At 40.0% G+C, this 17,514-nt stretch overlaps 1 protein-coding gene across 1 annotated transcript; it reads right to left on the reverse strand.

Annotated features, from left to right (window-relative positions):
* cyp27b1 (cytochrome P450, family 27, subfamily B, polypeptide 1) lies at window positions 1-10,417 on the reverse strand. Its single transcript, XM_016480134.1, has 9 exons — window positions 9,964-10,417; window positions 8,360-8,550; window positions 6,995-7,191; window positions 6,230-6,430; window positions 5,349-5,512; window positions 3,300-3,466; window positions 3,140-3,221; window positions 1,396-1,593; window positions 1-716 (listed from the first exon to the last, which is right to left on the reverse strand). Exons 1-9 carry the CDS (start codon window positions 10,159-10,161, stop codon window positions 603-605), a joined length of 1,512 nt encoding a protein of 503 aa, XP_016335620.1. The 5' UTR covers window positions 10,162-10,417; the 3' UTR covers window positions 1-602.
* Window positions 10,418-17,514: the final 7,097 nt, after the last annotated feature.

Below are 17,514 nucleotides of genomic sequence, written 5' to 3' on the forward strand. Positions count from 1 at the left end.
TTTCATCAGCAATTTTTCAAGTCTGATATTTTTCCTGAATATATATGGCTGAACTTATGTCAGTTCAGAATTTCACAGAGGATCAACCACATGTGGAAAAAGCACTTTGTGGACTCATAAAAGCTGTGGCATGTTTCTCTGCATGATTACTGAAGTCTCAAGGAGACGGGTCTGCAGTGGCTACAATGAACAAACTGGCCAATTTCAAACACAGTAGCACCAAATCTTCTTTTTCTAATATAGACCATGAGCACAAGCTGCTCCTCATTCGTTTTGCACACAAGCATCTATAAGTGAAGAGCTTTTCTAGAGTTTTTCTCTCTTTCTAGTCTCTCTGTTGCGAAACGAAGGAGCGCAGCGGGGCTCTTCATGAAGATCTGCAGCACGGTCTGTGCAGCTTCATCCAGCAACGGACACCTTCAGCTTCTCTTGCACTCGTTTCTGGGTTATGTCTCATGGGTAATGAATCACAGGTTAGTTCTTGAGCTGGTATCCGCTCAGGTAAGGGAGAGCGGCTCCTGCTGCAGACGTCCCAGCGTCCTCCTGGCTCTCTGTGAGGGACAGGGCCAGTTCTGTCACACCCGGTCACTCAGACCGTCACGTCAGCGCTCGATGAAGTGGAGGTTGATCTGTTTCTCTGGCACTAGAAGAGTTCTGGTCATCGGCCGGACCGGATCGCTATCTTCCGCCGGCTCCACGTTAAAGTGCATTAAAATCTGTGAGAAAAACAAGCCATGCATCAGAGGTCCAGTCACGACCTTATGATTAAACGTTACGAGCAGTGTTGGGGGTAACGCATTACAAGTAACGCAAGTTACGTAATCAGATTACTTTTTTTAAGTAACTAGTAAAGTAACGCATTACTTTTTAATTTAGAAGGAAATATCTGAGTTGCTTTTTCAAATAAGTAACACCAGTTACTTTGTTTCCATGTATTGACTGACAGCTCCGGTGTTGCCACGGTGACAGAAATCAGGAGTAAGTGCAGAGCGTTGTGTGAACATGATGTTACTGTAGTTCTAGACTAAATATGAACATGTGTTTACTCATCTCACCTGCACAAAAAGAGATTCAGTATTCCTCGATATGAATAAAAACAGTCAAATGCAAACTCAGAATATTATACAAACCTGCACTACTTAAATATGATAAATAAGTCAAATATCATTTATGTATTTAATCCTATTTTATTAACGTACGTCTTTGCTACTGACCTTCAATGATCCAGTTCAACCATACTAAGCAAAAATGATTTGTGTTATTGCTGAATAGTGTTGAACTTTCTTCTCCTGCATCAACGAGGTCAAATACACACGCACGGATGAACCTGACAATAAGATCAACAACATGCATTTAGAAAACCCATGGGGTGAATTTTCAGAATAGTTGAGATACCCGAGCCAGCGCCAGGTAGACCTCCAGTTCAGCGATGCGCCGGCCGACGCAGCTGCGCTTGCCCACTCCGAACGGCACGGAGGCGAACGGGTGACTGCCCTCGGAGCGGCTCAGCCAGCGCCGCGGGACAAACGCGTCCGGATCGCAGAACTGCCGCGGGTCACGGGACGTGGCGTAGTGGCACAGAGTGATCAGCGTCTGTGAGGACCGAGCAAACACAGACCTTCACATCAGCATCATAATGCTTCAGTTTACACCCACGATTGTCATGTGAGGAATTTCTTTGTGCATTTGATCAGAATTATTGCACTTTCATGTAAGCACAAATCGAGGGAACATCAACTCGCATGCATGTTTTAATTTATTATATTTAGTCTATATAAACAAACACTTTCTACACTATGAAGAAAATTCCCTGCTGAAAGAAAACAATAGAACCATCACAAAAAATTCTAATGGTTTCCACTACAAATAACATTACAAACCATCAACTTTTAACCATTAAAACCATTAAAACATGTTTTTTTGTAGTGTGTTTTGGGACATATTCCATTAGGATTTATTGGTTTTAACAAGCCACCAATAGGAGAAGACCAATTACCAGTAGAGTAATTACCAATATAGTTTCCATTAAAACCATTACAATTCCCGTTATAACCAGTAAAACCATTATAAATTTTGTGATGGTGTCTATTGTTTTGTTTTTTCAGCAGGGAAAGCTTCTCTCAAAAGCTAAACCTGCCAAATTCCTAATATATTCATTATATTTATGTCTCTGTTTTTAAAACAACAACACAAAAGCCTTTGTATTGTGGCTCAGATGTTGCATGAGTGCATTTATTCAGCAAGATCCCAGATCCGTGTTTGGATTTATTACAGTTTGTCATGAGAAGGTATGATGGCAGATTTACAGCTGTGTGAAGAAACACAGACTGGCCGTGTTGCGCTTTCATTTTGAGCAGAATATCTCAATGGAGAGCGCTAAACTCCAGCTTACATGTTTGCCTGCTTGCAGTTGCCAGGTTGGGAAGATTAAGTGAAACACTAGTCAGAAAATGTATCCATTTAAAAGAAAAGCTCTGATTGGGGAATTTTAAACTCTTGAGATCTGGCAACCGTGTTACCAATGATAATGCAAATGTCAGGATAAATAACCACCCAAGTGAAAAATAAATATACTAAAATGTATTTGAAATGCCAAGTATACTACAGATACATATTTATGTACTTAATGAAAATACCCTGCAATTGTACTTTTACTATACTAACCTGGAAAACTTAAAAGTCTGCTAAACTGGAACAACTAATTTTGTGCTTAATGCACTTTAATTGTGCGGAAGTAGTGCTGAAGTCCAACTAAAGATATACGGAAGTGTATTTGATTGTGCTAAAGTGTACTTCAGGTAAACTTTAAATATCTTGCATTTAAAAACTGATAATATTCAAAGATCATGCAATCCTCATCAATAGTGACATTAAAACACATTTTAGGCTTAATATTAAGAAATGTGCATTGTGCACAAGCCAGTACTCCAAATAAAGTTTAATTATCAATTTTATATCAGTAAGTTTTGAGCGATATGTCTGTAAAAATATTAATAGATTTTAACTATACTTAGTATGAAATAAATGTATTAGTTTCTTACTAGGGCAATAGGTCAATATTGCACAATTATGCTTAATTAATTGAGAGAAGCATGCTTGATCGCCCTACACCGAAGCTGCTGGAGTATGAAGTACTCACGTTTCTCGGGATGAGGTATCCGCCGACAGTAATATCTCTGTCTGTGATGACTCTAGCGTTGGCTGGGATCACAGGATAGAGCCTGGAAAGCGTTCGATTCTTTATTTTTATATAATGCACAGGATGAACTGTGTTTGATGATACGAGTGAAGGCTCGTACCTGAGGATCTCCTTCATCACGGCCTTCATGAGCGGCATGGCAGCCACATCTCGCGCCTCGGGGACGCTGCGGCCCTTCATCCCGTGCCGAACCTCGTCCCGCAGGGCCGTCTGGACCTCAGGGTGCCGCGAGAGCTCGTACAGAGACCACGACAGCGTGCTGGAGATCTGGAGCACACAAATCACAGGTTAGTTACAGTGAACACATCCTCCAAACAGATCAGTGTTCACTGCTCTCCAAGGATGGAAAGAAATCAGATAATCATGTCATATCTTGCCACACCACAGTCGGAGCTCCCTAATTCAGCTTTCATCACAAATCTAGTTTTCTTTTGCCTTACTCTGCTAGTGGAATAACAAACCTAACTCCATCCTTCTGTTCTCTTATTATCCTTCATCCCTTCTAGCTTGTACTATTTTAAACGATGACTGAAACCTTATATAACAGGCATTTCTCGTGTTTATTGCCATCTTATGATAAATGGCTTGTTGTATTCCTCAATTGTAAGTCGCTTTGGATACAACATCGTCTGCCAAAGTAATAAATGTAAATTATTTCAGATGATTACTGTTCACAGAAATGCTGTACAAACATTTGATTGAAAGGTACAGTCAGTGTGTTTTTGGTTACACTTTATTTTAAGGTGTTCTTGTTACAGTGTAACAATACATTTAAGTACTGAGTAATATTAATTAACTATATGTACTTACTATATGGTTAGGATTACTTGCATGTAATTATGCATAATTTATTTTTATTATAATTGTAAGTACATGTAACGTGTGTAACAAGGACACCTTAAAATAAAGAGTTACCTGTTTTTGTTAACGCAGCACTGGACGATATCTTGGTCTGGATGCAAAAGCAGTAGTTTTTGATTAACAAGGCCATTGTAGAAAACCTGCGAAATGCCTAAAGTGACTGAAGGACGATAACTATAATGCATGGTTATTATAGCTAACTAAAACTAAAAATAGACCATAAAAAACATTTTCGTTACTTGAAATGAAATAAAATATTAAAAAACTAACTTTTGTTTTTATTTCAGCTAGTTAACAAGGCAACACTTCTCATTTTCATTTAGTTCAAGTTGATGTACTAAAATATCTCAATTAAATAAAAATGAATAAAAACTATATTTGTGTCCATACCAACACACAATAACGTTCTGTTTATTATAAATGCTGGAAATACATTTCTGAAAGTGATTTCTGTCATGACAACCCTCGGAGGGATTGGCATGGTAATGTACATGACAAAGTTAATGTATTTGGTCTTGGCGGAATAGATCTGCTACGCTGCTGTGCAATACATCCACAACATGCTGCTGTGAGCATGTAAGAAATACTGCTGCTGCACATATAACATACATGAAATAACCCCCATATAGCATACATGAATCACCTCGTGGCAGATCTATACAGGTGGAGCTGGGGAAGGTGGAGGGTTTCTGAAGCAAGCTGCAACTGCTACGGCAAGCACTAGTCATATATTTGAATGTTGAGCAGCGAGCTCATTGGCTACCGATACAGGAGAGAACCAATCAGCTGTGCCATGTGATAATGACGTCATTAGGTCAGATTGAGTTAGACCTATCGGACTGCGCCGTCTAGAGTTTCACGCCAGAACTCTGCATTTCAGTGATATCGCTCATCTGTGCCGTTATCATTGTGGTGTGGACTGTCATTCTTTTACATTTAGAGTGATTTTTAAAACTACACCGTTACAGCAGTGTCATGTTAATATCATTGAGTTAATAGTTTGAATTTAATTTTATATTTTCTGTTTTCATGTTAATTTGAGTTCAAGTTTGAGCAATTCTGTTGTGTTTTTGTCATTATTAGTTTTTGTTGTTTTTAAATGTCTGCATAGTTTTCATTGTAGTTATCTTTATGATATATTTATTATTTACAGTTACTGTTTTTAGTGTAACTGAGTTATCTGTCCTGCTAAACTTTCATTAAGGCGGCTGATATGACATGATCTTTCAGAAGGTACTCCTTTCTTCAGGTGTGAAGCGTTTTACTGGAAGTGATGTGAGGTTCATACCGTGTCGACGCCAGCGAGCAGCAGCTCGGTCACATTGCTGTACACAGATTTCAGAGGAACTCCGGCCTGAGACAGAAAGTAAGTGAGGTATCGTCCCTCTAGACGCTCTCCTCGCGCCATCTTCTGCCTCTCGTCCTCAAGACGCTGGTCGATGTGACCTTTAGCTACGGTGACACAAAGAGTTTCAACATCTCCAACATCATAAACCCTGTTATACAACTACAACCACAGTCCAGATGAAAAACACTGTTTTAAGTGTCATCTATAGAAATTTGTATTTTATAGACTGGATTCCTTATAAAACACTACAGAAGTAGTTCAGCCAAAAATGAAAATGTGCTGGAAATGTGCTCCCCCTCAGGCCTCAGGAAGCGTTATTATGGATTATGGACTCGTACTTTAGTTAAAAACGTCTTAATGCTGGATTTGTTTCAGCTTTTGTCTTCTCCAGATGTTAACTGATGAACTGGAGTGCTGTGGATTACTTGTGGATTATTGTGATGTTTTTATCAGCTGTTTGGACTCTCATTCTGACGGCACCCATTCACTGCAGAGCATCCATTGCTGAGACACTGATGCAATGCTGCATTTCTACAAATCTGATGAAGAAACAAACTCATCCTGATCTCAGATGGCCTGATGAAGAGTACATTTTCAGCAGATTTTTGTTTTGAGCGAACTATTCCTTTAATTTCCCAGAATGCCACTACCTGTTGAATTTCACTTTGTTTCACCTCAATTCAACTTTCTGCAAGGTGTACTCATTTCAGTTTCACACTCATGAAGTTGGAGAAAGTCCATTCTGAAAATCTGATTTTTGCCAAGTCGGGGCTTCATGTTCACGGGAATGGTTTAACCTCCAGCAGACTCGCGACACTCACCGAACTTGAACATGTAGTCCCAGCAGCGGCAGAAGGTGTCCCAGGGTCTGGGAAGCAGCCGGTGGAGCCACTGAGGCATAGCCATAGTGAGGAGCGTCATGACAAACATGGTGTTGATGGACTGGATGAAGCGCTCCGTCTCCACAGGAACCACCGGGTCGAGACAGCCGATCCTGGACTCAAACAGCACAGACGAGATCCCTGGAGGAGGAGCAGAAGATAAGAGGCCTCTCACTTTGGTTTCTGCAGGTTTTACGACTTTTTAAAACCAAGGAAAGAATGCCATGGTTTTATGAATTTAAGACTTTCTGCTTGATTTAAGATCTTAATTAGAAGAAGCATGAATTAAGATTTGTTAATTTTTCTGATGCACTCTTAAAAATAAAGGTGCTTAGAAGGTTCTTCACAGCGATGCCACAGAAGAACCATTTTTGGTTCCACAAAGAACCATTCAGTCAAATGTTCTTTAAAGAACCATCTCTTTCTTACCTTCTTATAATCTGAAGAACCTTCTTTCGCCACAAAGAACCTTTTGTGAAACAGAAAGGTTCTTCAGATGTTAAAGGTTCTTTATGAAACTATTTAGACAAAAAGGTTCTTCTATGGCATCGTGAAGCACCTTTATTGTTAAGAGTGTATTACCCAGTGAAAAATCTTTTTCAACTCAGTTGTAATAAAAGCTCTTTGTACTGAGCAAGTTGAAAGTGAGGGTTAGGAATCTTCAAACTCTTTTATAACTTGAAGGTTTGACTCTCTTCGATTTACCTTCCAGACCGAAGCGGTAGAACTCAGCAGAGATGTCTGTGACGAGGCCGCTGGAGCTCTGCTGCGAGCGTAGCTTGAGTTTGTGGATGAGGTCCGTCACGACAGCGTTGAGTGTGCCGTCATACGCCTCCACAGCTTTAGGCCGCAGCATGTGCTTCCCCAGTAGACTGCGCACGCTCTGCCACTCCTCGCCTTCACTGCAACACACGCACAGATCAATGCATGTCAATGTGGCGGGGAAAAAATCAGGCAAAGGAAGACACTTCAAACTCCATCTACAATGACTGCTTGCAACGTCGTCACTCAAGAATCTCTCTTCATGGTATGCAGACACTCAATTATATATTTTGAAACATCGCCCTGGTCTCACTGAGCCAATATTTATTCTGATGACTTTCGTGTGACTGATCATGCTGTAGCTAGTATGAGTAACAAAATGCTTTCTCTGTGTCCAGATTTAACTTGCAATGAGAAAAACTGACACTTCAAATCAACATTTAAACGTCAACTTTTACTTAAAGAAGTCTTTAATAATGTCTGAAAAGATATCCAAATGGATGTCCTAATGTGCTTTATGTCTTACATTCTCACGTTCTCTCTCAGCAAGCGATTTATGTATTTATATATATATGGCTATCCAGCCATATAGTGGTTACACCGTAGTATTGCAGATGATAAATGGTGCATAATTTATTTAGAGGTTAATATTTAGTGAAATCCCCTTACAATATTAAAGAAAAATTATTGTACTAAAATCACAAAATCATAAATATATATTCGTTCTCATATAACTCTGTTGTCATTGATTTGTATGTTCATCTAGAAGAGTCTGGGCTGTTTAATATGAAGTTTTTGTTTAAAATCCATCACCATGGCTCCGCGTGCAACATCAAGCCCCGCCCCCCAGATAAAATATGTTCCCGTGGTTATGTTTGGCTACTGTTGCCATTAAGCTATATGAAAATGTTATTTCTGAATGTTTTCTGAACATTCAAAATATCAATTTTTTTTTTATTTATAAAGGCTTTTTCTTGGTTATGTGTTAACGTTAAGGAAACTTTTGCAAAGATTATTGGAATGTTGCTTTTTGATATTCTTCTGAAACAAGAAGCAACATTTAAACTGTGTTGCGTGTTCATACAGCTTCAGTACAGTAAATAATTTCTCATTTCTCATTAACCACTCCTTTAAATTTCCTTACAGGACCTGCAGCAACCGATAATTACTGTATACGCTTCCCTGGTGTGTGAGATGCAGTGCATGTAAAACTGGCTCCTGCAACCAGTGTTTTAATTGGATCATAAAGGACGAGCTGCATGCATGCAATCTGCTAGAAATGCTCTATGAGTGAGCGCTTGTACCCACGCCGTCAGGAGTCCGTATCCCTCTCCGCGGAGCTTGCGGTAGTCCTTCCAGGACGAGAGGTCCGAGCGCATGGGGTGCTGGCCCTCCTGTCTCAGCACCTGCTCGATCAGCTCCGGCTCGGCCACATGGACTGTCAGGATGGGCCCGAAGCTGGCTTTCCACACGGGCCCGTACCTCCTCCTGCCCTCCAGCTTCAAACACAGTCACAGAGCACTTTCATTTCAGATGCACACTATTCATTCACATCGAAGCCATTAAAGGGTTAGTTCACCCAAAAATGAAAATTCTGTCATTAATTACTCACCCTCATGTCGTTTCAAACCCGTAAGGCCTTCGTTCATCTTCAGAACACAAATGAAGATATTTTTGATGGAATCTGAGAGCTGTCAGACCCTCCCATAGACAGCAATACAACTGAAATGTTCCCAAGTCCAGAGACGTAGCAAGGAGATCTGTAAAATAATCAGCGCGTCCGTGTGACGCAGCTGACACAGAACAGCATACGCTGTTTACGTCCAGCTGATATTCTCCAAAATGGCGCTACAGGGTTACGCGGAGGAGACGAAGTTGTGAATAAAGTCGTTTTTTTTTTTCTTTTGTGCACAAAAAGTATTCTCGTAGCTTCGTAAAATTACGGTTCAACCCCTGATGTCACATGGATTATCTTACCGATCTCCTTGCTATGTTTCTGGACTTGGGAACATTTCAGTTATATTGCTGTCTATGGGAGGGTCAGGCAGCTCTCAGATTCCATCAAAAATATCTTAATTTGTGTTCCGAAGATGAACGAAGAAAAAATGATGTGGATTGGTCATCAGTGTCTTAATTTTCAAATACTAATTAATTAACCAATAATTTATGTTGTGTTAGATTGTTTTTAATTTTTTCATACTCCGTGTTACACTTGTGGTGTTCCTGGTCAAAATGACAGACCTACAAAAAAAATGGGTATAAATTTCTCATTATGCTATATTATTACCAAATATCAGATTCGATCTTCTTATCAGCTTGTTTTCTTTCAGTTAGCACAGGTTTTGTAATTGTTCCTGAAACTGATTGATCGTCGGCCTCATTGATCCGAGCTTTTGCTCCTCAGTTTTTGAGTGAACAAAGTGTTCCACAAATAACGCTTGAGGAGCATAAGCTCAGATCAGTGATCAGCCTGCGATCAATCAGTTCCCAAACCTGTGCTGACTGAAAGAAAACAAGCTGACAAAAAGAACGGAATCCATGATTTAATGATAGTATAGCATAATGAGAGATTTATAAGCAAGAAAGGCTGGATATTTGTGGCTAGGAATACCACATTAGTAGGATTTCCAACACAGCACAAGGGTTAAGAAAAGAAGAAGAAAAAAAAAACATTGTGAAACAAAATATTCTTACAAACATTGTTTCAGTTTATGTTTCCCTAGCCAAAAAAAAAAAAAAAGAATGCTGCTTATTTTACAGCGTTCATTACTGTTTTTATACAATACGATTAATCTTAATAAACTGCATGTTTTCACTGCAACTGTAACAGAATGTGTAGTAAGCAAGCAGTAACGTTTCTATTACTATTCGAAAGCAGCTCAGAAACAGAACTCAAGTAAGATCCGGCGCACCTGCAGCTGATGGAGGCGCGACAGTCCGCGTCTGAAGAGCAGGTCCCAGATGAAGCCCGCGGCGGAGGGTCCGGGCATCTGCTCCAGCGTCTTCACCTGGCGTGACGCAGCGGACGCGATGACGTCAGCCCAGCGGTCCGCACACCTGAGCAGCGGAAACGCGCTCCTGCCGGACATCTTCAGAGCCTGCGGCAGCATCCTTCGCAGGACGCTCGTGCAGCGGTCCCGTTTATAGCGAGACTTCCACGCACACCTTTCCTCGGCTCAGCCAATGGCGTGCGGAGAGCGCCGACGCCCCGCCCACCGATCCGCGGAAACCTCTTCAGATGAGCAGCAGTCGATGAATCCATATATCGATGAGTGATGAAGTAACTGGAGAGTGTATTGTCACGAATCATGAGATATTACACACGCTGTCTATCCGAGCCCGTGGTTTACTGATCTGCTTGATGTCTGTGATAGTCCCAGGAGGTTATGATGAGAGCTGACCTGATTCCAGTGATCGTGGCTGATGTCCAGCGTGCTGTCTGTGTGGGGTAATATATCAACAGTACTGAGAAGCAGCGCCGGTCTCAGCTGTGCAGTGGGACAGATGGCAGCAATGCAATGCTCTTTCACAGAAACCCGATGATAGAGAAGCATATCTGCTGGTATTAGTGTGAAATAGAGAGAGAGAGAGAAAGAAAGAGAGAGATTTTTGCTGACCACATTAGAGTCATTCCTACAGTTTGGTGGATTTTATGTAATATATATATATATATATACATCATGCAAATGTGAATCTGAATGCAAAAGGAAGAATGAAAACACTAGTGATCCCAGACAGATCCAAACATAACATTCTGTCTTCCCTTCCTTCCACAGCAGGAGGTGAGCATTTATCATTGCTGACACTATAGTCTGGGTTTTGCCTTCAGGAACGTGCTATATCCACACAGCCGAGCTGCTCAAGGCTTGCATACAGTGTTACAAGAGCAAAAGCCGCAATAAAGATCAGACTGATGTCACTCCTGTGCCACAGAACACCATGAAAACACCTGAACGGGTCAAACTAGAGCCTTTGCTTTCTATGTATAGGAATGAGGTGACAGGTGAAGTTATGTGGAGGGAAGGTCAAAGGTCGAACCAAGAAAAGAGCATTCTGAATGTCCGGTGAACCCACCTGAAGAACACAGGTTCGATTAGTTTCTTCTTTCTCAGGTTGCACAGTCACTGTCAGCAGAGTTTTTGATTCCGATTCATTTAACAGGAGAGAAGAGAAATAAAATACCTTCAAAGGCAACATGTGATTAATGTCATGACCCTTCTAGCTACTTAAGCACATAATGCACATGCAAAACTTTAATGGCATCAATATCTCTTCAATTAAAAAATTACTAGAAAGTGCAATAGAAAATATCTACGGTAGCAACATACTGTATCCGAAAGATGTCAAGAATTAATCTATGGTGACGCTTTGCTGCCACACACATTATTTTTTCCACTCAATTATGTCAAAATAATGAGATGTTGTGTCATTGTAACGTCTTTTCTTGTAATGAGATGTTACGTCATTACATCTTTTTCTCGTTAAAACGACATCTTTTCTCATAACAAGATGTTGAGTCGTTAAAATGAAATCTTTTTCTCGTTAAAACAACATCTTTTCTTGTAATAACCATAGACTGTATAAAAACATGGACGTAGTGTCCATGACGTCACCCGTAGGTTTCCGAAGAGCGTTTTTTAAGGCTAAAGTAGGCGGAGCCGGCCGTCGCCATCTTGGCAGTGCGTCACCACGCGTCACTCCCGGATAATCGAAAATGGGCAAAGAGGCGGGAGCTGGTTGCTGAAGCCACGCCCACCTAGCTCGACAGTGGTGACAGCAGCGGCAATCCACCTGTCACTCAAGTGGCCACGCCCTTAATTATGCAGAACTTTAAGGCTTAATATAATTTAAACGGATGGTTATAAAAAAATTCACCCCCCTCACAGTTGTCATGAAGGGCAAAATTAGCTATATAGACCAAAACCACTTTTTTATGGGGGTAGAATCGTTGCATAATTCCAAATAAATACATTATGATCCACAAATATATGTAAAGAGATCAACAAAAATAAAATGTATTGATAAATAAATAGAATGAGATCCACAAATAAATCTTAGAGTTTCACAAACAAGAATTAAATTCACACAAAAAATAAAATGAGATTTGCAAATAAAAAACATATTCACAGATATATTTTTATGTCACAAACACAACTTTGCCTGGCATTCATTTGTGAATCGCGTCCTGTGCATTTGTAGATCGCTGCATGCATTTGTGGATTTTGAAACGTGTGGACTCCACCCTCTGTCTACTCAAGCCGCAAAAAGCAGCCTAAAGTTTTTAATATGACTGTATTTGTATTTAACATGATAACAATTTAATAGAAACATTCTAAGTTACTAATTAATATGTTAATATTTTCTTAGTTATTCAAAAAGCAGCTACAGAAAACGAGCAAAGAACATTTACATTACCAAAGAACGTAACTTCAGTCTAGCGCAAGTATTATGCACTTTAAAAAACACTCTCATTATAATCAGTGAAGCTATGTACACTGTATGATGAATAAATCTTTTACCCCTTATTTACACTGCACACGTCTGCGGTGCGTTACTGCTCTATGGGGGGTAGAATCGTTGCATAATTCCAAATAAATAATTATGATCCACAAATAAGTGTAAAGAGATTAACAAAAAATAAATGTATTGATAAACAAATAAATCTTAGAGTTTCACAAACAAGAATTAAATTCACACAAAAAATAAAATGAGATTTGCAAATAAAAAACATATTCACAGATATAGTTTTATGTCACAAACACAACTTTGCCTGGCATTCATTTGTGGATAGCTCCCTGTGCATTTGTAAATCGTTGCGCCTATTTGTGGATTTTGAGACATTTCAAGCGTCAAGAGGCAAACCAATCCACAAATGGATGGACTCCACCCCCCTTCTACTTAAGCCAATCAGATACCGGTCACGTGGCGCCGACCAATCGTAGCGAATAAATACAATTAAAAATCAAGAAAGGCCATTTTACCTCTCTGAATGCATTCACGAAGAAATGTAGTTTGATGAGTGACAACCTCAAGGCACAAGCTGTCATCATCATCATCATCATCATCATCAGAATCTGCAACAGGCCATGCAATGTGCTGAAGGATAACCTAAAATCAAAGAGTAACAAATCACCAAATCATTTACCGTTCTGCCAGTTTTTACCTTTGAAATTATAACAGTGATTAAGAATTAAAGTTAAGCATTGACTTAGTATTATGCGGACGTCTTTTTGGTGGGAGCTGTTGCCTAATGCGGTTTACATCGCGCATAGACATTCACGTAGACAGCGTCGCCTATTGTTAATATCATCTTTTAATAATGTATTAATTTCTATAATATAATAATTTCTTAATACAGGTCCCCTCGCCATCACCACAAATATGAGCATAGCAACAACCATGTTAAATTTTTGTTATGTTAATTTAACACGACTTACCGGTCTTAAACTGTCCTGATCGTCCATTTTGAAGCGGTTAATTAGCCAGAATAGCGTGTTTGGTGCCTGGTCCCACACTGATTGTAAGGCAAAACGTGATTGGTTGGAGCGAGAACACGCTACGATTGGTCGGCGCCACGTGACCGGTATCTGATTGGCTTAAGTAGAAGGGGGGTGGAGTCCATCCATTTGTGGATTGGTTTGCCTCTTGACGCTTGAAATGTCTCAAAATCCACAAATAAGCGCAACGATTTACAAATGCACAGGGAGCTATCCACAAATGCATGCAGCGATCTACAAATGCACAGGACGCGATTCACAAATGAATGCCAGGCAAAGTTGTGTTTGTGACATAAAAATATATCTGTGAATATGTTTTTTATTTGCAAATCTCATTTTATTTTTTGTGTGAATTTAATTCTTGTTTGTGAAACTCTAAGATTTATTTGTGGATCTCATTCTATTTATTTATCAATACATTTTATTTTTGTTAATCTCTTTACATTTATTTGTGGATCATAATGTATTTATTTGGAATTATGCAACGATTCTACCCCCATACTTTTTGTACATTTTAACATGTGGAGTCTATGGGACTGACTCCCTTTTGCAGCCAGCCTCTAGCGGCCAGTCGATGAATTGCAGTTTAAGTCACTTCCGTGTTGGTTTCATGAGAGAGAGCGGGAGGTTGCCGCTTGGTAATAACGAGACGTTACGTCGTTAAAATTACATATTTTTCTCATTAAAACGACATCTTTTCTCGTAATAATGAGATCTTTTCTCGTAATAACAAGATGTTATGTTGTTAAAATGACATTTTTCACATTAAAATTACATCATTTCTCGTAATAATGAGTTGTCATTAAAACAACATCTTTTTTTCTCATTAAAACGACATATTGTTCTGCACGCTGCTGAAGTTACTGCAGGAAGGATAAGAGAAATACACTGATTTAAATGTATTTAAATGTTACTGTTTTTATTGTAGCAGCATGTTTATTAGGATTAATCTGTCTACAATATAATGCTATCCAGTAATTGCACTCAGACCCAGAGGATATAACTCATTTAAAATGATCAGATCAAACCAGTTATTTTTGAATAATTGATCCTGGGCTTGGAATATTTCTTGATTTGAATGACTTAAGTTTGATTTAACACCAAATAGAAATAAGAGCAAAAAGAAATGAGAAATGGCAAACGGCTTATTTCATTATCATTATTATTAGCCTATTATTATCATTCTTTCATTCTGTTTCATTCTGTAATTAAGGAAAATTAAGCTGTGTACATACAATTTTGTATTTTTTGTTTGTGGGTAAAAAAGAGCTTTAATATTTGTTTCACACACACAAGTTTTTTTTTTATGAGATCATTATGTAGTTTTAACGACATATCTTGTTGTTATTATGATAAAATATGTCGTTTTAATGAGAAAAGGTTTCATTAAAACGACTATCTTGTTATTACGATTATACAGAAGGCTGTCCCTTTGGTGGAAAGATTTAGGAAAATTCATTTTTCTGGAGTGAAACTGGTTATATAACATTTTTCAGACTGCCTTTTTTCATGATCTAACTCAGGGGTGGCGAACGTCAGTCCTGGAGAGCCGCAGCCCTGCAGAGTTTTGCTTCAACCCTAATCAAACACACCTGAACAAGCTAATCAAGGTCTGAAGGGTTACGAGGAAGCTACAGGCAGGTGAGTTTTAATTAGGGTTGGAGCTGAACTCTGCAGGGCTGCGGCTCTCCAGGACCGGAGTTCGCCACCCCAGATCTAACTTGTTTTGTGCTGCTGCACTGTAAAAACTAAAGGTTCCTGGAGGCACCTTTTGGGTTTCTTCACATTGCCACACCAACGGAACCCTCTGTGGAACCTATAGGCACCCTTTCAAAAGGGGCGGTTCTCTGAGGAACCTTAAAGATTCCTGGAGGAACCCTTTTATTAAGAATGGTGGTAATGTAAAAAAATGGTGGCGATATTAAAAATCAAATTTTTTTATTCCATGGTAGACACAGACTTCCAACGAGGATTGCTCATGACATCCCAGATCATACCAGCAAGTCAAGGATTTGTGATGTTGCTCATTTATTCTACATACAAAATGCAAGTGACAGAAATGAATCTCTTGAATTACTATGTGTATGTAATATAGGAGTCACTCCTGAACATGCAATGCAGCTCAAAGCAAGAAACATGACACACTGTAAACATGAATGCGGTCATCACTCCTGTAAATAACTGAACTCTGTGTACAAATGAAATAGTAGTGTCAGGCGGATTGAGCTGCGGTGTGAACACGCGTCTGATGTGATTCATGAGCAGCAGGAGCTGAACTGAACGTGCCACGTTCTTTGCTGCAGTATTTCAGTGCCTGCAGTCAGCCTGAGAGATGATTGACCATCAGACGTGTCAAGGATCCTGCGGTCTGAACGCATGTGTGTTTGGTCTCATGAGTGCTCGCATGTGCAAACATTTACTCTGTCATTGCTCAGGTACATGTGACCATACGAACATGCGTGTGCTGCAGCGCGTGTCTGGAAACAGCAATCTCAGCCACTTTGAATTTGGAATTTGCCAATGCTCTTTAAAGAATAGTTCCCCCCAAAATGAAAATTCCCTGAAAATGTGCTCACCCTCAGGCCATCAAATCAGGATGAGTGTGTTTCTTCATCAGGTTTGTAGAAATGTAGCGGCTGCGGCTCTCCAGGACCGGAGTTCGCCACCCCAGATCTAACTTGTTTTGTGCTGCTGCACTGTAAAAACTAAAGGTTCCTGGAGGCACCTTTTGGGTTTCTTCACATTGCCACACCAACGGAACCCTCTGTGGAACCTATAGGCACCCTTTCAAAAGGGGCGGTTCTCTGAGGAACCTTAAAGATTCCTGGAGGAACCCTTTTATTAAGAATGGTGGTAATGTAAAAAAATGGTGGCGATATTAAAAATCAAATTTTTTTATTCCATGGTAGACACAGACTTCCAACGAGGATTGCTCATGACATCCCAGATCATACCAGCAAGTCAAGGATTTGTGATGTTGCTCATTTATTCTACATACAAAATGCAAGTGACAGAAATGAATCTCTTGAATTACTATGTGTATGTAATATAGGAGTCACTCCTGAACATGCAATGCAGCTCAAAGCAAGAAACATGACACACTGTAAACATGAATGCGGTCATCACTCCTGTAAATAACTGAACTCTGTGTACAAATGAAATAGTAGTGTCAGGCGGATTGAGCTGCGGTGTGAACACGCGTCTGATGTGATTCATGAGCAGCAGGAGCTGAACTGAACGTGCCACGTTCTTTGCTGCAGTATTTCAGTGCCTGCAGTCAGCCTGAGAGATGATTGACCATCAGACGTGTCAAGGATCCTGCGGTCTGAACGCATGTGTGTTTGGTCTCATGAGTGCTCGCATGTGCAAACATTTACTCTGTCATTGCTCAGGTACATGTGACCATACGAACATGCGTGTGCTGCAGCGCGTGTCTGGAAACAGCAATCTCAGCCACTTTGAATTTGGAATTTGCCAATGCTCTTTAAAGAATAGTTCCCCCCAAAATGAAAATTCCCTGAAAATGTGCTCACCCTCAGGCCATCAAATCAGGATGAGTGTGTTTCTTCATCAGGTTTGTAGAAATGTAGCACTGCATCAGTGTCTCAGCAATGGATGCTCTGCAGTGAATGGGTGCCGTCAGAATGAGAGTCCAAACAGCTGATAAAAACATCACAATAATCCCAGCTTTTGTCTTCTCCAGATGTTAACTGATGGACTGGAGTGCTGTGGATTACTGTGATGTTTTTATCAGCTGTTTGGACGCTCATTCTGACGGCACCCATTCACTGCTTATGCGAGTTTGTTTATGTTTAAGCTCACTTGTATGAAAACCCCACAGAAGCCTCATAACGAAGCTCTCAGTACTGACTCGATGTGTTCAGCAAACTCAAAAGGATCATAAAGTATGCGTTTGTGTATCCATATGAAAATAAATAGTTCAGACACGAAACAGAGAGAGGCACT

Source organism: Sinocyclocheilus anshuiensis, unplaced genomic scaffold, assembly GCF_001515605.1.
Source record: "Sinocyclocheilus anshuiensis isolate Anshui unplaced genomic scaffold, SAMN03320099.WGS_v1.1 scaffold169, whole genome shotgun sequence".
Lineage (NCBI taxonomy): Eukaryota > Metazoa > Chordata > Actinopteri > Cypriniformes > Cyprinidae > Sinocyclocheilus > Sinocyclocheilus anshuiensis.

Coding starts and splice junctions, on each gene's coding strand:
- cyp27b1 (XM_016480134.1), bottom strand. CDS start 10,161: ATGCTGCCGCAGGCTCTGAAGATGTCCGGCAGGAGCGCGTTTCCGCTG. Junction 8,551..9,963: donor CGCGCCTCCATCAGCTGCAG/GTGCGCCGGATC, acceptor CTGTGTTTGAAG/CTGGAGGGCAGGAGGAGGTA. Junction 3,467..5,348: donor TGCTCGCTGGCGTCGACACG/GTATGAACCTCA, acceptor TGTGTGCTCCAG/ATCTCCAGCACGCTGTCGTG.